General features: G+C 42.1%; 1 protein-coding gene across 4 annotated transcripts in view; it reads right to left on the bottom strand.

Moving 5' to 3' along the window:
- Positions 1-24466, bottom strand: part of UROC1 (urocanate hydratase 1) — a 66146-nt gene extending 41680 nt beyond the window's left edge. For 2 of the 4 annotated variants that reach the window (XM_073351320.1, XM_073351323.1), the window contains exons 1-8: positions 24218-24442; positions 16233-16363; positions 10376-10469; positions 8480-8539; positions 5104-5232; positions 4331-4392; positions 2844-2910; positions 702-845 (exon numbers count right to left, since the gene is read on the bottom strand). In XM_073351320.1, the coding sequence (XP_073207421.1) occupies positions 702-845; positions 2844-2910; positions 4331-4392; positions 5104-5232; positions 8480-8539; positions 10376-10469; positions 16233-16363; positions 24218-24343 (813 nt within the window). In that variant the 5' untranslated portion in view covers positions 24344-24442. The other 2 variants (XM_073351321.1, XM_073351322.1) reach the window with 2 other exon arrangements.
- Between the last annotated feature and the right edge of the window lie 494 nt (positions 24467-24960).

Here is a 24960-nt window from a genome sequence, read left to right as displayed (position 1 = left end):
GACCACAGGGAATAGTCCACAGAACTGTCGTAAGAGATTTGGGAAGGGTCCGTACATTTGGGGAGAGTCTACCATTAGGCTCTCTTATAACTCTTGATGAGGCTGCTAGATGCATTAACCCTATTATGCTCACCCCTGTTTTAATACCTTGGGCCAGACTGAGTCCTGGTATAAAAGGGCATAATTCCCACTCAAGTTCATTGAAGTTAGGCCTATTTATACTAGGGCCGAATTTATCCCCAACATTAAAAACTGGCTCACTTAGAGAATGATTGTTTATTACTTAAATAGCACTAGGCATGTACCTGGCACTTTGCAAAAGGCAAGGTCCATACTCTGAGGAGCTTATAATTAAATACAGGGAACTGAAAACAAACTATAGAGGGTGGAGGACTTTAGGGAAGGGAGAGGAGCTTATAATAAGTAATGGGAAGGGTACACAGCTGTTGGGGGAGAATATTTTTTTTAATGAGGATCACATAAATTGCATGTTTGACACAATTATTGCCAGTTACACATTTGTGGGGTAGAGAGTTTTATAACTGAGCAGGCGTAGATGCTATCAGAATGGAGTTTAGCACAGGAAGGCAAACTGAAAGGAATGAGGAACAAGCCCCAAGAGAGTAGAGAGATCTGAGACAGTGTATAAAGGAACCCTGCAAAGGAAATACAGAATGAAAACAAAGAGGTGTTGGTCTTACCTCAGCAATGATCCCCACACATCCAGCAATGACTGCAGCTTTAGCCTGAGCACCACTCATCCCTCCAAGACCAGAGGTGACAAACACCCTCCCAGCCAGGTCCTCCTTGCCTAAGTAGCGACGACCTGCATTCAGCACTGTTAGCTAACACACAGTGCAGAACAAAGCAATCATTGGTAACCCCTGTCCCTAAAATCCTGAAAATTTAAAGATATTTAACATGTTTGTATCTCTATTGTACTTTTGCATTGATTAGGTATTTGTTAAGCCTACATTTGTTTACAAGTAGAATTGGTTAAGATACTCTAAGACACTGGTGTTTTTAGGAGGGTCAAGTGCTCTTCCCAGCCTTTTGCAAAAATGTAATGCTTGAAACACAATGTAACTGGTTTAAGGGATCATTTACATTCAATATCGGGAGAAACTATTTGAATGGTTAAAGAATAGAACAAGCTGCTGAGCAAGGTTGTAGACTCATCATTCCTGATCCTGAACATGTTCAAGAGACATCCAAATCTCATGGATGGTTTAGGGATGCCAGAATCAATCCCTCCATGAGGCCAGGGAATGGAATACATTTTAATTAAAGGTTCCTTTCAATCCGAAGGAGTCTGTGGATATACTCATGGGTTACAGAATCTGTGCACACAAATCTTTAGACAGGATTTTGAGACACTATGCAGGAAGAATTTGGCAGACAACAAAATACTGTATTTCAATACTAAATAAAATGAGGGATCAAGAACAAGTTACATTCAATGTACTAGGCAGTGGTGAGCTGGAACCGGTTGTTAAATTTAGAAGCCCACAAGGGACAACCGGTTCTAAAAGGGCTTCTAAATTTAACAACTGGCCAAAAGTGGTGCTTTAGGTTCCACTTCTCTGGGTGCTCCGGGGCTGGAGCACTGACGGGGAAAATTTGGTGGGTGCAGAGCACCCACTGGCAGCTCCTCGCCCCAGCTCACCTCCGCTCCGCCTCCGCCTCCTCCTCCTCCCCTGAACGCGCCGCCCCGCTCTGCTTCTCCGCCCCCTCCAGTTTCCCCACAAATCAGCTGTTCGCGCGGGAAGCCTGGGAGGGCTGAGATGCAGGCGGCAGCTTCGTGCTCAGGCCCAGGGAGGCGGAGGCGGAGGGGAGGTGAGCTGGGGCCGGGGGGGGGAGTGCAAGGAGTGCAGCAGGTAACCTGGGGCGCTCAGGGGAACTGCTTCCCGCCCCAGCTCACCTCCGCCTCCACCTCCCTGAGCCTGAGTGCGAAGCCGCCGCTTGCTTCTCAGCCCTCCCAGGCTTCCCGCACGAACAGCTGATTCGCAGGAAACCGGGGTGGGATGGGGCAGAGAAGCAGAGCGGGGCGCTGCGTTCAGGGGAGGAGGCGGAGGTAGAGACGGAGCAGAGGTGAGCTGGGGCCAGGCGCGGGGAAGGGAGCTGCTGGCGGGTGCTCTGCACCCACAAAATTTTCCCTGTGGGTGCTCCAGCCCCGGAGCACCCAGGGAGTCGGTGCCTAAGGCGCCACTTTTGATGTGATCGGTGGGGGGGGAGCAGCTGCTCCCCCTGCTCCCCCTCAGCTACGCTCCCCCGCCCCTAGGTGCCAGAGGGACCTGCCGGATGCTTCCTGGGAGCTGCCCCAGGTAAGCACCTCTGGGACTCCCCACCTCGCCCCCCAGCAGGTCCCTCTGGTTCTTAGGGGCAGGGCGCGGTGGGCACCCACTACAGTGGCCCACGAGACCCTCCTGCCCGGTTCTGGGGGCAGTCAGGGGACAGGGGAAGGGAGTGGATGGGGCAGGGGTCCCGGGGGGTGGAGGCAGTCCACGACCCCCTCGTGGGGTGAGGAGGGAACCGATTGTTAAGATTTTAGCAGCTCATCACTGGTACTAGGTACTAGGACAATGCATGTTCAGCCAATTTACCTGTTGTTACTGGAGATGAGCCCAGATTAAAACCCTGGATCTAGACACTCTCAAATTATGGCTCTGGATCATGATTCCATCTCTGATTTGAAGAGTTTGGGGGGAGCTAAAGTTCTGTTAATGAGGTGGCAAAACTCATTTCCTTTAGTAGTCAGGAGCATCCTGATATCAACTCAGCACCCACCACCTGTCTCGCAGACAATGTATGACAATGCAGACAACCCTCCCCAAATCTCTTACCACAGTTCCATGGACAATTCCCTGTGGTCCAATGTAGCAATAGCTCCCTGCTGTCATCTGTCCATACCTATCAGTTGAAGTGAACACAATGATGTCCATTTTATTCAATTCAGAATAAGGTTAAAATGAAAACAATATTGTCTGTGGCTATGTTCTCTGTTGTTAGAAAACCTGATATTATCAAGTTTACAATTTAACTGAATCCTGTCTGCATTATGAGTAAGTGATTATCCAGCACCATCAAAAAGAGGAAACCATGGCAATATCTCGCCACTCTTCCATGTGCTGAACTTCAATGGCAGAGTCACCTCAGAAGCCCAAAGCTGGTTATTTATTGCAAGAAGGTCAAATATGGGTATAAAAGGAGCTTTGGGAGTGCACAGCTGCAGCACAGACAAGTAAAATGGAAACATGGCTTTATGTGGGCTAAGCACTCTGGCTGTGACTCCCAGTGTTGATGAAGTGATGTAGACACTGAATCCCCATTGAAAGTCAATGAAAACAGAGGATAAATTTTTCAAAAGCACCTAAGTGATTTAGGAGACGTCTACACTGCAAAAAAAAAAAACCTCACTGCGGTGAGTCTCAGAGCCCAGATCAACTGACTTGGGCTGCTGGGCTTGTGTTATGGAGCTAAAAAAGAGCAGTGTAGACATTCCCACTTGGGCTGGAGCCGACTCTCTGACACCAGGTCGGGGAGAGGGTCTCAGAGCCAGTGCTCCAATCCGAGCAGGAACGTCTACATGGCTATGTCGAGCCTTGCAACACAAGCCCTGCAATCCTAAGTCAGTTGACTTGGGCTTTGAGACTTGCTGCAGAGAGTTGTTTTGGTTTTGGTTTTGCAGTGTACATGTGACTTGACTTTCAGTGGAACTTAGTACTTAAATCACTTAGGTACTTTTGAAAATTTTACCCTAGATTCCTAACTCGCCTAGGTTCCTTTGAGAATGCTAACCTCCATATTCATGCTCCATATTAACCCCTTTCATATGTGCTCCTTATTTATGTGCACCTACTTCCCCTTGACTTTCACAGCACTGCAACTATTAATTCTCACCATGACATGCAAACTCTTGGATAACTGAGTGAACAATTCCCCTGCTCCATAAACTGGATGAGCAATGAAAAAATAAAATGCAATCACATTATTTATTCCCAAAATATCAAAAATATCATGTCTTGGTCATGACTGAGGCTTTAGACCTTGATTCAGCTGAGTCCTTATACATGTGTTTAACCTTAAGTTCCAATGGGACTTAAGTATGTGCTTAAATCATTTGCTGAGCACAGATGGGATCACTCATGCTTAAAATTAAGCATATGTTTAAGTGCTGTGCTGAATCAGGAGCTTACTTTAGTGATGGAACACAGTTAAAGTTCATCTATATTAGAAATTTTAATCAAAAGGTAACTGGTCTCTAACTCAGATTTAGTTAATATAAGACTGCAAACCTTTGAAACAGGAGTAATAATGAAGCATATCTTACATTGTAACTCCCATTGCAAACATTTTCTCATATTCATCTCTGGAGGAATAGTTGGGAATAACCTAAAAAGAAAAAAATAAAGCTTTGGAACATAGCAATGGTTCTATTCCACAGGCCAAATTCTGCTAGACTTACTCATGCCAGTAGTAAATCAATGAACATCAATGGGACTAATCCCAAGGGTAAGGAAGGGGGCTTTGGCTCCATATGTTCTAATATTATGGAAAAAGTGACTCATCTGTCATGCAGCTTACCTGCTTTCAAATCTTACAGAGGTAATTACCTGTCCACGTGAATAACAGATGAAGAAATGGGTTTCAGAATGGTAGCCGTGTTAGTCTGTATCAGCAAAAACAACGAGGAGTCCTTGTGGCACCTTAGAGACTAACAAATTTATTTGGGCATAAGCTTTCATGGGCTAAAACCCATTTCATCGGATGCACGGAGTGGAACATACAGTAGGGAGATATGAAGAGATGAGGACTGAATGGCTTAGAAGACTGACAATGGAACATAGAAACCACCTCTAGGTCACTCATTCAAATCTGCCCTAGGCTAACTCTGACAGAAAAACATGGCCATCTGATGAAGGCAGAATTCTGCCCTTAATTATCCCAATGCAACCCCACTGACGTAGAGAGGGTTGCACTGGAATAAATGAGGCAGAATTTGGACTTACGCGTTTTCTTTTATTCATGTAATGATAATCTAATAAGGAATAAGTTTAAAAACAGCCTAAGATGAGGCAAACAGAATGAGATGATAATACCCACCATGCCATTGGTGATGATTAATCGAGGTGCATACCGATGGCTGGGGAAGAGGCCCAAAGGATGTCCACTGTACATCACTAAAGTTTGCTCTTCTGTCATCTCAGACAAATAGTGCATCACCAACCAGAACTGAAAATTAAAGCAAAGGAAAACTAGTGAATCTGTTTCTATCTTGCAATGATCTGTCTTCCAAGAGCTCTTAAGTTTCTAGTATAATAACAGCTGTGTGGCTAACATAGTGTATTTATATATAGAAAATCAACCAGAACTTTTGCTACATTCTTACTTTTAATAAGGTCTATTAGAAGGACATTGCTCAACAGCAAACACATACATTACTAGTGAGAACATTCTGAATGAGCTCCAGAAAGAACAGCAAAAAAATCAGTATTTTTCTCCAGTACAAAACTCAGAAATGACTTGCTAGCACTTAATGGATCATTTTTTGAATTGTCCTGATTTTAACCTGAAATCAGCCATTTGGTTCTGGCACTTTTCTGAAAATCTTCCCAAGGCCAAATGCTAAAAATTTCTCTTTAAAATAACAGCTACGAAAACACACACAAACCTCATTAATCTCAAGATTGCAAGGTCTCCTACGGCTTCTCGCCTTTGAAATAAATCTGGATTACAATTGGCACTAGAAGGTGAAAGAAGTTTTCGTCCTAAACAAAAATCAACTCTTGATAAAAGAAAATACGGTCCTTGATACACATTCAGATATATAAAAAAAAATTCCCAACATCATCTGCAAAATTACTCTGGAAGTACACTAGAGAGCAAAATTTGTCCCTTAGTCTATAAACTGGCTGCAGAGTTAACACAAGTCCATTATTTTCCCACAGAACGTTCATATGATTTCAAGTGAATTTTCAAAATGTGATTATGGACTGAAAACACACAAAATAGTCACATTTTGCTATATTTTATGTACAACCACCATCTTTCTGGCTGATTAGCAAGCAGCAATGACTGTCTCTAAAGCAAGACCCATCCTGGCCTTCTTGGTGGAAAAGAATAGCCCAGGTCACAATTTTAAGTCTTGAGGCTGGTGGGGCTAAAGTGAGGGAAATTTGGAACCAGAAATGGATTTTTCTTTAGTAATCTACTTGGAAAAAGCAAGGGGCTGTGCAGATGATGTCAGCACTTTCAGGATAAATTTTGCAATGGCAAAAAAAAAAAAGCACTCTGATTTCATGACATGAACACAGAGAACAAAGTGTTCCTATTACAACCCAATCATTCATCCGATTGCTACTCTAAGTAACCAGGAACAAAAAAGCATTGTTTGTTCTGCAGTGAAACTCCTGCAGTTCACAGCTCTATCTAATTTGGACAAGACAGCTGGAAATCGAGAAAGGACAGAGTGTTATCAAATTTTGTGTTGCTTGCATTTCACCTTGTTGTCTCACATTTGCCCTGAGGCATACCAGCCTCTGAGACACATGCATGCATCTAATTTAACTGGAGGTGCTGTTCACACTAAAACAGGAAAAGGGTCTCACAAGTAATTTATAATCAATTTACCCTCAAAAAGCCCCTGGTGGGGGTAAGGACTACAATCCACATTTTATCGGCTCGGAAATTGAGGCACAAGTGACTTGCCCAAGGTCACACATGGAGTTTGTTACAGAACTGGGAATAAAACCCAGGTTTCCCATCTCCCAGACCTGTGCCATAACCACAAGATCATTCATATTCCCCTACCTGTAAGTTAATGACAGGTTTCAGAGTAGCAGCCATATTAGTCTGTATCCGTAAAAAGAAAAGGAGTACTTGTGGCACCTTAGAGACTAACAAATTTGAAGTGAGCTGTAGCTCACAAAAGCTTATGCTCTAATAAATTTGTTAGTCTCTAAGGTGCCACAAGTACTCCTGTAAGTTAATGTATTTTTTGAAAAACAAACAAGGGACCAAAGTCAGAGAAGCTTCAGCAGGGATACATCTGACCCAATGCATTTCTGTCTTAAGGGTATTTTTGTTTGTGAGAGGTACAGGAAGCCTTAGAATAACGTGCACCATCTTCAGGTGAGCTCTGGGAGGACTTTAGAGCCAGAATTCCAACTAGATCTTCCAGTCTGCAGGGGGAGGTGCATGCCTGATGCTACATCCTTTCCAGGGGATGCAGCATATTCCTGTCTGCACACCTGTCCAGCTCTACCAGCAGCAAGGAAGGACTATAGCCCCAACTCCTCCTTTCACTTCTCTGCCCCCTTTGTAGTACCCTTGTGCCTCAGAAGATTCATGGAGGGGGCAGTTTCTGTGCTCACAGCAATTGCATTTGTGCCCTGCTGTCCATAGGGGCACATGAGAGCTGCTCATTGAATGTTCTTCCACTTCATCCCTGTTGAGCAACTGTACCCAATCTGGTTCTGAATGACTAAATTGCCCTTGTATAGGATGTAACCGAGTACCCATGTTATTGATGTCAGTGATTTCATTGAAATGTTTTTTTATGTGCAAATTTCAGTGTTTGCAAAGTGTTTGTGTGACAACTACACTGTACTGCATGCCATTACTGGGAAGAATGGGGACAACATATAGTATGCAGACGCTTGTTCTATGAGTAGAATAACACCTAATGCTTCTGAAATCTTCTCATCTAGCTGGGAAAGCAAACTCCCACAGACAATGGCCTGAGAAGAGTATCTGTACATTAGTGGAGAATTGACATTATGTCTCAGGATTATTGAGCTTTTGGGCAATGTGCGTGTCTTCCTCTGTGTTCTGCAAACCTGGCCTTGACCCTAGGTCTCAGATTTGGACTTTAGGATCCATTATACATTCCAGCCCCAGAATTTAGACTCAAGCCTCGACCACACCTCTTTATCAAAGGAGATATAATTCAATGTTACCAAAACTGAAGCTAAACTGGACAAAGAAATGGTCAGCTAGTAATTATGAAATGTCTTCAGCTGTTCTTTGATATTGTTGGAAACAGACTCAAGATTGTGCTTTTTAAGTCATTATTAGTAAGTTGCATGTTATCAAACTAGTGTGAAATTAGTAGAAACAAACAAATATTCCTTATTACATATTAAGATTCAATTTGCCTCTAAAATTATGTGAACAAACCAGAGGCGCATGCAAATGTACGATAGAAAGAAAAGAAATTATCTTAAAATACTCAATTGTCGTCACAACATTCCTATTTGGCAGCATGTCCTCTCCTCACTAAATAAAGCTCTGTACATCTCTACAGTTCATAACTCAGGATTCATCTACTCAGACGGGATGTTTTGGAATATTACGAGACAATGACTGCCAAGAATTTGTCACAAACTCTGCCTAAGCAGAATGGAGTTCCGGTGGGTGAAATATGAATCTGATCTACTTTTTCACAAGACCTCTGGTTGCAAATGTATCAATGTCATACCTGAGCCCAACTGCTGAAGACTTGTCCGTTTCCTCCGTAAGTTACAAGCTCCTGGGGAAACTAAAAAAGGCACATTTTCATGATTTTAAAACTAGTGCTTTCCTGCAACATTTCTGCATGATTCCTTTAACAATCCCAGAGATTAATTTAATGTTAAATTCAACTCGTTATATTTTTGCATCAACATTCTCTTGACTTTTGAAACCAGAAAGTATCATAGTAAAAGTGACAATTTAAGCAAATCAGTGGATTGTAATCTCTCCCTTAGAATAAGGGCTATTAATTATTGCAAAAATGTGGTTACCTATATGCCAAATTACAAAAATTAATCCTTGGCTGCTATTCTTTTAACTAGGCAGGCAATGCAAAAAGCTTCCTTAAAGTCAGTGTGAGCGATCTTGCTTCTGAGATGCATGCTGCACTTTCAAAGATGCAGAAAGGGTTAACATCTACTTTTTGATATATATTGAGGACATAAGATATTGAGTGCTTAACCCTACTCTCATTAAAGTCAATGACTTCAATGGGAGCAGGATTGAGCCCTGATTAATTTGTTGTGCCTGGCAGCCCCAATCAGAGTCCGGCCCCGCTGCGCTAGTCGCTCTGTAAATATATAGTGAGAGATGGTCCTTTCCCCAAGGAGCTTCCAGTCTAAATAGAGAAGGCACAACAAGTGTGTGTAGCAATGAATCGAAAAGAACAAGGAAAGGAAGACAAGTGAAATCAAAAACATTATTGCTTTACGGGGAAGTGGGCGTGGCAGCGGCAGGAGCACCCATCCAATAGCAGTATGGCTGCAAGAGGAACCATACCACTAGGTGGAATGAGAGCCAGCCCTGCCACTCAAAGGGTGGCCATCTATGTGTATGGCTCCTGCCCACATTGATTGGAATGGGGGTGGGGTGGGATGTCTCTTGCCTGCAGATCCCCAGTATCCATGGGGAAAGGAAGCATCACCCTCCAAGTTCCACAGCCCCCCCAGCTCCCCACAAGAGGGGAGCTATAACCTCCATGAGATCATCTTGCTGTGCTTTCTTGACTCATTGGCTTCCACTGTGGGCTTCTTTGAGGGAGGAGACAATACTTTTACTATATTTACTGACATACAGAGGCCTGTTAATTTGAACAACCAAAATCCCTTCCCCTCCCCACAGCCAAACTGAACACCTTGGGTCTCCAGATGCCAGCCAGTACTCCAGACTCCCATGACATCAGAGCCTAATTAATAAAAACGGTCAAATAGTTAAAGGGACTCCAGTAGTCACCATCTCAACCTCAGAGTGATCCAACAGGAGTTGAAAACTCTGAGGAATATTGTGGTCGGTGATAAGGTCTTTATAAAAATCATAGCTTTACCATCTAAAAACCCTGCATGCCTCTTGCATGCATAATTCCCACTGAAGTCATTAGGATTACAGCATATGGGACTGGCAGGCCTAAGCCCTACACAGATCCCTACCCTGAGAAACACAGTGTGCTTTCAGGCCCAACTGAAGCCAAAGGGAGTGGCTGGCCCTCAGTCCCCCCAGGAGATGCTCAGGAACCCTTGGAGGATCAGTCCCACAGAAAGTATCATTTTGGCATGCCACGCTGTACATACACTCTCTTGCAGATACTGAAAATGGCCGGTTTAACTAACATACATAGAAGCCAGCTCTACAGATGTTATGGAGGAAATGCACCCTTGTGTAGAGGACCAGCACAAGGTCTATGCAGCACTACTTCACTCCCATTTAATCATTATACTGAGGGTTTAAATGGGAATAAGTGGTGCATAAACCTTGCACAGGTCCTAAAATACTCCATTTATATGCGAGCATATCCGGAGGGAATTACTTGTAGATTTGCTCCTGTTCTGTGAATAATTTCTATCCCTTTATTTCCATGTTACATTACCTGGGCCACGGAGGGATCCAGATTATTCATGATCATGTGCATTATTGCAGCAGCTGATTTGGTTTTGCAAGGATATTCCTCTATGGGGTAAGCTCTGAAACAAACACACACAGACATTAGGGAGGATTTTGCTTAAGCACATGTAAAGAGAAGGAAAAAAACTGCAATGAAATATTTAACTGCCACCAAACTTCCCAGAGTTGCAGATATTGATTAATAAGGAAAGAAAAAATAAAACAAAACACAGCCCATGCCTGAAAAGACTTCTGTAAATTGAGTTAACATATTTGAGATTGATCAGAGCTAATCCAAGAATATTTGCAAATAGTTTTATTCAGCACTTTTCTACCATTAATTGTTGAATCAATTAATCACAAGTGGGATCTAACTTGATTGACATAAGCAAGTTCATATTACTCCTGAGAGCCCTGAAGAACCAGCACAAAGACAGCTGGATATTTCTGGTGCCCCATCACCTGAATTGTTTACTCCGCCAATTACAGGGCCACTCAGTTATATCTGTGCAACTCCGCACAAGACAATGGGGCTTGAAAGGTTTCACTGGTGGCATAGTTTGGCCTGCACCACCTCTGTTATTTCTGCTCATGCTTGAGAAGAAAAGACTCCAGCTTGATTCTCCATTCCTAGGTTGAGTTTGCAAGGCTGGCAGTTAGGGGAAAAAACACCCACATTTTCTTTTGATCCAGAAATCATTGAGGCATAATGTACATAGAATCCCACACTGGTATTTCTACAGAGCCACTTTTCAGAGCAAGATTATTCTTCAAGGCTAACTACTGTAATTATCTAATTGCTACCCTATGCTCTCCTTCCCACCAATTTGTTCTAAGACATCTAAATATCTCCTCATAGTGTAAGCTTTCCCGGGCAAGGACTGTTTTTTCTTATATGCTTGTACAGGGCACAGTACAACAGGTCTGGGGCCTCTAGGGGCTAACCCAAATCAAATAATATTAGAAAGTGTAACCATTATAAAAAGGTTTCACTGTTTTGCTTCCTCCTGTTCCACAAGCAGAAAAGTTGTTATGGCCATTGGAAGGTCATTCTGGCAGGAAAGATAACGTGGCATGTTTTACATGTCTAAACCATCTTTCTTCTATTTGCACACAGACCCTTGATGGCTGGGCTTTTGCTTCATATAGAAAGATGTTTAATCTGGAAAGGTTCGGATGAAACCTGCCAGTTACATTGATCAGACGTTGGCTGACCAACTTCTGACCCAAGACTGAAAATGTGTATTGTGTAGATTTAGCAGCTGTTCTCATCCCTTGGGTATATTTCCTTTTGTTTACCTGTATTCTGCAGGATAAAGAGGAAAATGTCTTGTAGTCACAGCCAAACTAGAAGGAAAGTCATTTTTAAAAAATGCACAGGGTTTCGTTTGTTTGTGGGAATAACATAGCAAGTACTGGGTAACTTTAAAATAATTTATTACAACATAAGATTACTGGATACATATATCAAAGTTGTATACACTTTGCACTAAGATAGAGGTGATATCATAGATGTGGTCAATTACCCAGACATCTGTTATGGAAATAATTCAGCAAGGCACAGATTATTTAACAAGTTCTTGGAATGCATTGGAGACAACTTTTCACTGCAGAAGGTGGAGAAAGCGACTAGGGGAGAATCTGTTCGGGACTGGATTCTGACAAATAGCAAGGAAGAGGTTAGGTGGAAGGCAGCTTGGGTGAAAGTGATCATGAAATGATAGAGTTCAGGATTCTAAGAAATGGTAGGAGGGAAAACAGAAGAATAAAGACAATGGACTTTAAGAAGGTAGACTTTAGCAAACTGGGAGAATTGGTAGGTATGATCCCATGGGAAGCAAGTCTACAGAAAAAAGGAGTTCAGGAGAATTATCGGTTTTTTAAAGAGACATTATTAAGGGGACAAGAGCAAACTATTCCAATTTGTAGGAAAGATAGGAAGTACGGTAAGAGACCACGCTGACTTAACCAGGTGATCTTCAATGATCTGAAACTCAAAAGAGTCATATAAAAAGTGGAAACTAGGTCAATACTGAAAAGTGAATAAAAGAACAATACAAGCATGTAGGGAGAAAAATAGAAAGGCCAAGGGACAAAACAAGATTAAACTAGTTAGGGACATAAAGGGTAACAAGAAAAGATTTTACCAAGACATTAGAAGCAAGAGGAAGACCAAGGACAAGGTAGTCCCATTACTCCATGAGGAGGGAAAGACAATAACAGAAAACGCAGCAATGGCCATAGCGTTAAATGCCTTCTTTGTTTCAGTTTTCGCCAAAAAGATTAGCAGTGTGAATGGGATAGGATCTATGTCTAAAATAGGGAAACAACAAGTTAAGAATTACTTAGACAAGTTAGATGTCTGACAAAATACATGCTAGAATATTTAAGGAAGTGGATGAAGAGATCTCTGAGCCATTTGCCATTATCTTTGAGAACTCATGGAGGATAGGAGAGATCCCAGAGGGCTGGAAAAGGGCAAATATGGCGCCTACCTATAAAAATGGGAATAAGGACAAGCCAGGGCATTATAGACCAGTCATCTTAACTTCAGTACCCAAAAAGAGAATGGAGCAAATAATCAAACAATCAATTTGTAAGCACCTAGAGCAGTGGTTCTCAACCCTGGTCCACCGCTTGTTCAGGGAAAGTCCCTGGCGCGCCGGGCCAGTTTGTTTACCTGCCACGTCCGCAAGTTCAGCTGATCGCAGCTCCCACTGACCACGGTTCGCCGCTCCAGGCCAATGGGGGCTGCGGGAAGAGCGGCCAGCATGTCCCTTGGCCCACACCACTTTCTGCAGCCCCCATTGGCCTGGAGCAGTGAACCGTGGCCAGTGGGAGCCACGATTGGCTGAACCTGTGGACGCGGCAGGTAAACAAACCGGCCCGGCGCGCCAGGGGCTTTCCCTGAACAAGCGGTGGACCAGAGTTGAGAACCACTGACCTAGAGGATAATAAGGTGATAAGTAACAGTCAACATATATTTGTCAGGAACAAATCATACTAAACCAATGAAATATGCTTCTTTGACAGGGTAACAAGCTTTGTGGGTAAGGGAGGAAGCAGTAGGTGTGATATATCTTGTCTTTAGTAAGATTTTTGATACTGTAAGCAACCTAGGGAAATATAGTCTAGATGAACCTACTATAAGGTGGGTGCACAACTGGTTGGAAAACCATACTCAGAGAGTAGTTACCAATGGTTCACAGTCAAGCTGGAAGGGCATATCAAGTGGGGTCCCTTAGGGATCTGTTCTGGGTCTGATTCTATTCAATATCTTCAACAGTGTTTTGGACAATGGCATTGAGAGTACACTTATAAAGTCTGCAACAATACCAAGCTGGGAGAGATTGTAAGTACTTTGGAGGACAGGCATAGAATTCAAATGATCGGGACAAACTGGGGAAATGGTCTGAAGTAAACAGGATGAAATTCAATAAAGACAAATGCAAAGTACTCCACGTAGGAAGGAACAATCAACTGCATAAATACCAAATGGAAAGTGACTGCCTAGGAAGGAGGACTGCAGAAAGGATCCAGGATTATAATGGATGACAGACTAAACATGAGTCAACAGTGTAACACTGTTTTCAGAAAAAGAGAACATCATGCTGGGATGTATTAGCAGGAGTGTTGTAAGCAAGACACAAGAAGTAATTCTTCCACTCTGCTCAGCACTAACAAGGCCTGAACTAGAGTGCGGTGTCCAGTTCTGGGCAGCACACTTCAGGAAAGATGTGAACAAATTGGAGAAAGTCCAGAAGAGAGCAACAAAAACGATTAAAGGTCTAGAAAACATGACCTACGAGGAAAAAATTGAAAAAAAAAATGGGTTTGTTTAGTCTGGAGAAGAGAAGACTGAGGGGGGACATGAAGGATGTAAAAGGTTGCTATAAATAGGAAAGTGATAAATTGTTCTCCTTATCCACTGAGGACTGGACAAGAAGCAATGGGCTTAAATTGCAGCAAGAGAGATTTAGGTTAGGCATTAGGAAAAATTTCCTAACTGTCATGGTAGTTAAGCACTGGAACAAATTACTTAGGGAGGTTGTGGAATCTCTGTTATTAGAGGTTTTTAAGAACAGTTTACACAAACACCTGTCAGGGATGGTCTAGATAACACTTAGTCCTGCCTCAGTGCAGGGGACTGGTTTCATAAGCAACCATACAATCCCTGGTCTTTGATATCTGCTAACACAAAGAATGTTGCTATGTGAACAAGGATATTAATGAAACAGAAGCACGCTGAACCACATTCCATAGGAAACACAAATAAACAAATGAAAACAAAGTGTGCCAGGTGGAAAAGAACAGACTTTTTATTTTTGAGATTCAAAGAAACTGTTATAAAAATGGAAAACGAAAAATAAACACACTATAAAAAGTATCTGATGCAATCAAAGAATTATTGACATTAGAGATGGAAATGATCTGGTGGGCCATCTAATCCAATCCCAGTCAGGGCAAGTTCGTCCCCAACTTTTTAGTGTTCAGTGCTTTGTGCTACCTAGAGTCCAATCCTGCAGTCCAATTCAGACAAAACTCCCATTGTCTTTAGCGTGCAGTTTGTCTTAGTTTAGGTCCGCAGAATTTGTCCCCAGTCTCATGCTGAGAGCTTGGAGACACAGTTGTCTGCACAAATCTGAGTGCTTTATAGTTACTTGTTTTATTTATTTAGATTTCTGTTAAGATATTAAACATGACCTTGTCTGACACAAATTAGAACACAATTAATCAGACTAGAAACAACAGCTAACCCACCAGCAGGCCCTCAACAAAACTGCTCTGCTCCACAAACCTTTGCCCCTCTCTGAAAGCTTGAGTAAAGTATTGCCCCTTACAGCACTCTCCAAATGTTAACAGGTCTAGTATATTTCAGATCAGGCTCAGGCAGCAGGTTCCAAAGCTGAGGGCCCCTCATGGAGAATGCTCTACCTCTCTTTTAAATCAAGGGGGATCCAGCTCTGAAGCCTCTCCTATGTGGCATGAGGAGAGAGCCTGTCTCTCAAATAGGTGGATCCAAAGCCACTCAGGGCATTTGACCTCTCCCTCTGATTCACCAATTGTTGGCTTCAACATTCCAGCAGTCTCTGGATTGAAATCTACAGTCTAGCAATAATAACCGAGGAGTTTTGCCAGCCAACCGAATTCAGCTTCAGCACAAGCTGCAGTGCATATAAGACTTATTCAGAGCTCGTACAGTTGGGACTGTACTTCAGATGCTTGTGAAACACTACAAGGACCTCTGAATGTGGCCATGTGTCAGACTTCAGTGGTGCATAGGCCTTGTGCAGTCTCTCTGCACAGAGATGAATTTCACCCCAAGTGTTTTACAACCATTCCAGGAGCTTGAACTGATGATGTAAGAGCCCAAAGTAAATGTCTCCAGAGTAGACCTGCTTTTAAATAAGGAGCACAGTATAATCAGAGATAGAGAGGGGAGGGCCTAGTTCGTGGCCACCCACAATATTTCCCTGGTTGGACAGTGGAATGCTCACTAATGCCAAGGGGAATTTTGTGGAGCTAGAGAGCAATATAGAGCCCGGAGTATGAAGAACCTCGGTTATGCAGCTTATGGGGTAGCATTCCAAAACTATGACTGAGGCTCAATATGAACAAAGCTACTGATTTCTAATTACATACAAGGCACAATATTTATTTGTTTGATTGATTCAGGTCATTAATATGTCTTGACACTGTTTCGAGATGGGTGTAAGCGGGGCCTCACTGGGGCATAGGCTTTGGGCTAGCCCTAGGCACAGAAGTGAATTTCATATCCAGAGTACAACAAGCATGGCAGTGGCAACTGATTGCAATTCTGAAAAGTGCCCTCCCAGCCTTACCTCATCTCAATTTCTGGACAGAATCGGTACATGTATATGTGGCCGTAGAGCTTGAGCTCTTCTGCAAATTCCAGCGCCAGCTCTTTGTGGACTTCGGGTGGGAAATAACGCAAAGCATTTTGCAAAGCCAGCTGTCAAAGAAAACGGCAAGGGTAAAATGAAGGTGACGAGGTGGGTGGTTATCATAACAACATGAGCTTTTATGAGAAATGATGGGAAACCTGCCCAGATCATAAGAGTATTCAAGGTTACTGCCCTTAAAAGAATAAGGACCCAAGAAGTGAGAAAGCTGAGCAGTTCCGATGATATTTCTTCATCCTAATCCTTGCACAACAGAAAAATACTCTGGCTCAGATTCTCTGCTACGCCCAGTCTCCATCAACCACAGCAGTAGAGGGAGAGGAGGACAGCAAAGGAGCCAGCTGAAGATAACCGGGCAGTAGGGTTCTGGCCACTCCTTTCCTGCCCCCAGCATCCCACTACACTCAGCCAGGAAGGCAGTGGTACAGGACACAGCTTTGCTATCTCTAAACAAGTTGAGGGCTCTCAGAGGCCAGGGGAAGCCTTAACTGTGGGGATGCAGCCAGTTTATGGCCCCTTTGCACCTCCGGAGTGGCACAAAGGGACTAGATTGGGCTAGACAATCTGAGCCTCTAAGATGTTTATTAAACAAACCCAACAATAGGGAGTAGAACAAGCTTCAGCTCAACTCGAAGGCAGCAACCATGTCTTCAGACTTTTGGTAAAATTTCAGACATATGGTGCTACGCACAGATGTTCAATAAATAACCATAACACCATGATGTGCAGTATTCCATTCGCAGTCTGGTGCAATTTCTGGTCTTTTTTTTATCTTTTCAATGTGCATATGTAATTCCCATTAATTTTAATGCAAGTATGGTATGTAAATTAAGTAAAGATTAGCCATAAATACTTGTGTACCTAGTTATTTCTAAAGATGTTTGCCCATCATTTCTAACCCTATACAGAAGAAAATGTTCACATTTTCTTTATATTTGTTCTTTGCTTCTGTAAGTCAAGTTATGATGGTGGAATTTTTAGGAACAATCCCACAGAGGGAGTAAAAATCCAGTAGACATGAGGCAGTTTCAATTTGTTATGCGCAAAATTATATGCAGAAGGCTTGCTCAAAATAGGACTTTAATGGGATTTAAGTGATGCATAGGTCTTGTTCGGGCTCTCTGCATAAAGATAAATTTCACTCAGAGTATACTCATAGCAGGATACCTACACTTGATAGTGGATTCTTGTAGGATCTTTCCCATTAAAAGTAACCACTAGATGTTTGTGAAATCCTCATAATGAAATGTAAATTCAAGGTTTTTCACATTCCTTACAAACTGGAAAATGGACTAATTTTCACAGAAAGCCTCGCTAAGGTATTCATATTATTTAGGCAAAACCAGGACCAATTTCAATTAAAAATGGACCAGTTTTTGAACAAAAATGTGAAAAAATAAGACTATTTTTCAGGAAAGGAAAACATATAAAATGTGTAAAACATGCAGCATTTTGAAATTACTGGAAAATCAATTGTTGGAATGAATAAAGCCATTTCGTCCAACATTTGAATAAACCTAAATGAACGTGAGTGAGAGAAATCATACAAAATTTTGTATATTTTATGTGAAATTTTAAACTCCAAATTAATCACAGGTGGGTGGGATTTTAGGCAAATCACACATACTCTTTTTGATACTTATCAGATATTTGTTACTGTTCCATCAGTGAGAAAATCAAATTATGAATTGATAAGGTTATTTAAAGTTATATTTTGGTGGAGTTATTTTATTTTCAGTTGTTCAGCACATCTAGCCCGAAACAACAGGAATTGCAGGAGGTGGCTTTGGACATAAGTAGTGTTCTTTCCTGTAAATCAGTACTGAACCAATCTCCATTGTTGTGCTAGGGGGCGCTGTGCTGCCAAAGGAGCTATTGTTCAGAAATGACAACAATGAGGTCCTGGGCTCTGGTGGGCGTTGAAGATCTCATGGCACGTTCCATAAGAGTAGGGTTTTCTCCCCTGTGTCAGGGCAAATTCACATTACATGCTGCTTGCCTAAGAGTCTTCCTGCCTAAGTTCCAGTTGGATAAGTATTCTCATCACTTTTCGTCCCAAGCTATTGCAGAGTGTGTTGCTATGCATTATTATGCATTTGCTACAATTTTCTACAGTGGTGGGTGTATTTTCATATTAAACTGATTCTTGCACATGGAATCAAACTCTGGAAGCTGTGCTAAGGCACTGTATTCCCTCTGCCTGCAGAGATGTTGCCCATAGTTTGCAAAGCACATTGGTATCTTTTGAGATGAAAGGTGATACGCATATGCTATTATCTTTATGTAACATTTTGTTAAATCGTGTAGCCAATATGTATTCCACATTCTGGTCTATTAGAGCCATAATGAGGCCAAAGATTTTACAACCTTTAAAAGGCTAATTGCACACAAAGGTCACGAAAAAGATTTTCCACTTGCATTATAAATGGCAGCACTATCCAAGCTGCTTTCCGCTGAAGATAGTCTCAAACCATATTTAACTTAATAGCTTCATTTGGGTGATTTGTAGGGAGTGGAGATATAGTTTGCTTTAAGATCTGATGAGATCACAACATCTCACCATGGGGGAGACTCTTGTTTTGGAGAGGGGAGAATACAGCACATATACCCTGCACTTGCAGCACCCTCTAGTGGCTGCATGAGGGAGTCATGGATGCAGATAATTTATAGAGAATGCGAACTGGAGTAGTGCAATATGGGAATAATGGTGCTTAGAACAGAGAACAGTGAAAACCCACAGACTCAACCTATTTATTCTCAGCATAGTAATTGTTCTGGGGAGACAAGACACTTTGGCAAAAACCCTTAAAAGCCATACAAAACCCAAGCCTTGGCCCAGTGGCAAATCTAGTTGACTTCAATGGGCCATGGTTTGCTCTTTATGGTTTAGAGTTCTCCAGCTAGCTCACCACTTGAGCCTGCAAGCCTTCAACACACAAAACTCCCACAGGCTTCAATGAGAACTAGCATCCACAAGGGCTGCCAGAAAAGACAAGACGATGACTATGTAAGAAAATGTTCCTGGCATAGGTATGCTTGCTTTTGAGCACGTAGGGTCAGATCCTCTTTGAGGTCAACAGAGCTATGACCATTTACACCAGCTAAGAATGTGGCCAATAAAATCCAGGGGCTGGAATTTGCCATTTTATCGACAGTAAGAAAAGAGAAAAAAATTCCATTCACTGGATGTAGAAAATGCAAATTATTTTTTCAAATTTAACTACCCCTCCAGCACCGAGATAAGCAGTTGTTTTTCAAGAGCATGTTACTAGCTAACACAAAAATCCCAGCTATAATTAATATATGATATGGTTGGGTGTTTTTGTTAGTTGACATAACAGCTGCAATCAGCCATAACTACAACAATTTAGCTTTGGAGAATTTCAAATAAGAGAAATGCCACACACACTCTTAAAAATAAAATACAATTATCTGGGATAAAATTCTATGTGTGTGTGTGTGGCCAGGGGGGAAATGTGTAACAGGAAAAGGGAAAATATTGCAACATTTGGAATTATGGCTGTGTTCTATGTTGACTATCAAGTGCTGGAGGAATGAAAATGTTATTTTTCTAACCTGGCTAGAGTTATTCAATAAATATCCTGCATTATTTGTAGTCTAATAGGATTGCTAGGGATATTTTTACCTAATCTACAAATACAGCTTGGCAAATTCAAACAGTTTAACATGTAAGTAAATACTAGAGCTGGGCAAATGATGTGAAAAAATTTTTGTGACTATCTGCTTGGCTTTTTTTGGCTGACCTTATGCCCTATTTGTGTTCCCTTTCCAAAAGCATCCAAGTGATTGAGTTTTGTAATACAAACATTCATGCAAACGAATTCCAAAGTTGCATGTGCTTGTATTTGCAGAAACCAAAGTGAATTCTCAGATGAAAGTATTGACACCAAAAGCGCTTGTATGTGTGTCCAATCAGGGAAGATAAGCAATACCATGTGACTTATGTGACCAATCACAACTAAGCAGCATATCTTGAATTCTGTATGTTCCTGCCCTCTACATCACTTAAATCCCACTATGTCATCAAAATATGGAGCCTTGTGCTAGACCTTAGCACATGAGTGAATTTCATCTATAATAAATGCATTTCTGGAAATCAAAATTTCCCTGTGACTATTCTGCAAGCAGAGAAAAAGATGAAGAGGATGATTTTCAGAGATGCTTGGTACTTACGACTCCTATTGACTTCATCTCATGCTGCAAGTGCTCAACACCTGTGAAAATCAGACTTTGATCTCACTGAAAGTGTACATGAAAGTCAATAGGACTTACGCTCCTAAGTCACTTAGACTTTTTTTGAAAACCCCACCTTGAACTAATTATTTGCTGAGAGTATTTCAAGCTGGTCACCTAAGTACAATATAAGAACTTGACACAAAGTTTCCTTCTTAGACATGCATGGTGGATCATGACTAATATTTTGCTCTCATTTTGAAGCACTCCACTAGCAGGTTGTTTTTCTTGCCTTACAACCTCCTTGGGAGGTAGGTCACTATCACATTTTACTGATGGGAAACTGAAGCCCAGAGAAGTGACACCCAAAGTCACATTGATTTCTTGGTTCCTTGTTCTGTTCTTTAACAATGAGATTAACTTTTTTTTCCCTCCCATTTATCTTCTTGGATTTGGTGTTTATAAGGCATTTATAGAGGGATTATTCTCTGAAAAGTGATTGTAAAAATGAGATTGTGGGTTTCATGTGTTATTCTCTCTCAATAGCATCCAATACAGATGACCTCAGTTTAGAAGTAAAAGTGGATCTTTCTGATTGGCCATTGTTGTTAACTCCACATGGGTTCTGAAAGTCCAGCTGTGTTCTTTATGGCTAAGATTTTCAAAAGCAGAACCCTAGAGTTAGACTCCTCCTTCCATATGTGGATTTCTAACTCAGTGGCCTGATTTTCAGAAATGCTAATCAACCAGAAGTTCCCACTGAGGTCAAATGTCCTCCCACTTCTCCACCAAGGTCAAAGGGAGCTGCTGGGGGGCTCTGCACTTTCTCAAAAGAGGCCACTTCAAGCTCCTATTTTTGAAATTCTTGACCCATGCCTATTACATTATAACTACTAGCAAAGATACTCCAATCAAAGCTTTCTGTCTGCAGAATGTTTAGCTTGACAGATGGAAGCTGAAGAGCAGAAAGCTTGAGCTTTCTGAGACGGGGAGGGAAAGACAGAGGATATGGCTGTTTCAAGCACTCGGCCATGAAAGTGGAAGCAAGTGAGCTCAGGAAACTTATAAACAAAATAGGTCCTCAGAAATGGTTTGGTTTATTGAAGGAGATTAAATATTGTAAGGTAGGGAGAATTGAATATCTCGTCAGCAAGCCCCAAGACACATGGCTTTTTCTAAATCTCACTTAAAGGCTTTATATTATTACCAGAAACAGAGGCACACGAAAACAAACATTGCAATGGCTTAGAATTATTATTGCAAATACAGAAAAACTTAGCCCCAAGGGATATAAACATCCTCAGCAAGTGTAAGTCAGTATAGCTCCATTGACTCCATACCAGCTGAGTCGCTGGACTACTTTTTTCCTTTGCTCATTAGCTATTTTTATTAGAAAATAAATGTATCATTGCACACAAAGAAAAATCTCCAGATAGTCCCAGCATTACACATCACTGATAAAGGCTGAAATCCTGTCTCAAGGTTTTGAAACCACCTTGTAGAAAGACTATATTTGTTAAGCATGGAAGGGATTTGGGCTTTCAGGTATCAAATAAATACCAGCTGAGACTCTAAACCTGTTAGGAGTTTAAAGGTGGAGGATTAAAAGCCAAATAAATCAGAAAGGAAGCTTTTAAATCTTTAACAGGCCAATAAAAGATTCACAACCAGCCTGACCCTTTATTAACTATCAGAGGGGTAGCCGTGTTAGTCTGGATCTGCAAAAGTGGCAAAGAGTCCTGTGGCACCTTATAGACTAAAAGACGTATCGGAGCATAAGCTTTCGTGGGTGAATACCCACTTCGCCGGATGCATGTCGTGGAAATTTCCAGAGGCAGGTATAAATATGCAAGCAAGAATCAGGCTAGGGATAACGAGGTTAGTTCAATCGCTAGAAGAGGGCCTCATCCTCCCTGATTGAACTAACCTCGTTATCCCTAGCCTGACTCTTGCTTGAATATTTATCCCTGCGTCTGGAAATTTCCAAGACATGCATCCGATGAAGTGGGTATTCACCCACGAAAGCTTAGGCTCTGTTACATCTGTTAGTCTATAAGGTGCCACAGGACTCTTTGCCTCTTTTATTAACTGTTATTGATAAGGAGGGGAGAGAATAGGGTAGGATGCTGGAAACCAGATTGGGACTAAACCAATTTCCACGGGGGTTTGTTCCCAGAAAATACTTGACCTGAGGAAATAATGTGGAGCCCATGATCCATATTATCTTCCTTGTGCGGTTATGGCAGGCAGGAAACTGTACTAGTTTCCATTCATAGAGTTCCTGCCTCATAAGAGAACAAGGGTGAGGATCTCTCCATGATGGGAGGTGGTGGGGAGGGGTTGGCCTGCTAAAAGGTGAATATCTGTAGGTCCATAGAGATCTCGGAACATCTATGGAGACCATATGCTTCTTCACAGCAGCTCCACTGATCTCCCCTCCTCCTGGCAGCATGGCTCCTTCAAGAGCCACGGAACCATTAATTCCCCCACCTCCATCCCATGGCTGTGCTGTAATAGCCGAGGAGAGCATTCCTCAGTAACTAATGTTGCTCAAAGCAGCATTAATTCCTAATTAGATCTCTCATGGCTGTTCTCTTTTTGTTCCAAATACCCCTGGTGTCTCAATCCTTAGAAGTGGGGCTTCCATAGAGTCCCAAGGACCTAGGGAGAGATCTGAGATCTGGGTCTCCCCAGATACACACCTCCACCCTAGCTGGTTTTTAACTATTTTGGTTCCTCCTTGCTTGTGGAAATGGACAGAAAGAATCTGACCTCAAGTGCAAATTCAACACTCACATAAGCAGGTTGTAACACCAAAGAAGTCTATGGAGTTGTGCCTACTTTCATCAGTTGTGAATGTGTCCCTGTGTGTCTAGCATGGGGGGTGGGGGGGAAGAGTACAATGTTATATTATTATTGCTATTATTATCTGATGAAAGATGGCCTTTCAGACCATTAAGGAACCCACTTGCTGCCCTTGAACACGCAAAACTCCTGTTGACTTTTGTTTTAATGTAACCTTTTAACTGTTAAAATTTTAAAAATCTCTAATAAGGATTGAGCCTAACGATTACCTAACAGTGCAAGCTACCTAGTCAAACAAAAAAAAGAGATAGAATTGCACAACCAAGAACAAATCATTAACCCAAACCCGAGAAGTCTGTGCCTCAGCAGAGAACACCAGGACGTTTCTGATTAGGCTTTTAAATATATTTCTCCCTGTAACATCTTAAAATGCAAAACCAAAATGGAATGTATGCGGATGGTTAGTAAACAGGTGTTGAGCTTCCATATTTTGTGTTGATCAATTTTGTGGGCTAAACCTTGTACGCATACACGAGGGATTTTTTTTTTAAAGGGGATGCTCATAAAATGTCCAGTGAAAAGTGCTAGATTGACAGCTACAGAGCCTAAAGTCCCATTTACCCCAGAAAGCACCAAAAAGTTCTGTGCAAGCTTCTCCCACACTGCCCCACCGACGTGTCTCAAGCTTTTCTTTGGGGAGAAGCAATGAGGTGAAAGCAGACAAGTCCCCACGGCATTGTCCGTTAGCTGACAGCTCCGTGATATTAAAGCCACAAGGAAACTTATTTAGTGGCCTTGTACTTTGGCTGCCAAACCCTGCGGAGCATTTGAGGCAGAAGCCCTGCTGCTTTGGATGGCTGGTATCTGGTGGGAAGGGAAGCTTGGTCTCGCAAACCCCATGTTACCTTTTCTTCCTGAGCAGTGAGGTTGGGGGTTCTCACAGGAGCATGAGGTACTCCTTTCTTTCGCCCTCTGTTTTCTGGCAGGGGATGTAGTGGAAGCCCCCCACAAATGTCCTCCAGGCTAGACATGTCTGCTGGGAAAATAGGAGATGAAGAAAAGGCTGGTTCAAGGGGAATGAGAAGTGGAGAGGGAGGTGTGTAAGCACCTGGGATGTGCAGTAGCTATGAGATCACCTCAGAGAGAACAGCCCACCCTGTGGCTTTTGCAAACATGTCTCCCAAGTTCTGAGGACAAACACCCCAGGCGACACACCTACTCACACTGTGAAGTCCCATTGGTTCTTCCCTCCTTCCCTGAATAATGAATCATTTACCATTTTGCTGTTTATTCTCTGAATTTTTTTTTTTTTTTTTTTTTTTGCAGCTGCTCTGCTAACATTTTGGGATACCTTTGGTCCAGTCCTACATTCTTTGCACACACCAAAGTCACATTGCCTTCCACGCAAAGTAAGGCTGCTGGACTTCAAAAGGAGATTTGTCTGAGTAGCGATTCCATGATTTGTGCCTTGACCTGTCTATAATCTCATAACTGAATATTGGGAGCTTTCTCTGTCACACCTCTAGATAGTACTGTACCTCACTCCTGACCAGTTTCTCTTTCTGTTAACAGCTGTTATCCATAATAGCAATAAGGATGCCACCCCACATAGGTTCCTGTTATTATATGTTCCTGAATTTTAACAGAT

This window comes from Lepidochelys kempii, chromosome 7 (genome assembly GCF_965140265.1).
Source record: "Lepidochelys kempii isolate rLepKem1 chromosome 7, rLepKem1.hap2, whole genome shotgun sequence".
NCBI classification, from domain to species: domain Eukaryota; kingdom Metazoa; phylum Chordata; order Testudines; family Cheloniidae; genus Lepidochelys; species Lepidochelys kempii.
The sequence above is the reverse complement of the archived record's forward strand: the minus strand, read 5'-3'. Positions and strand labels throughout refer to the sequence as shown.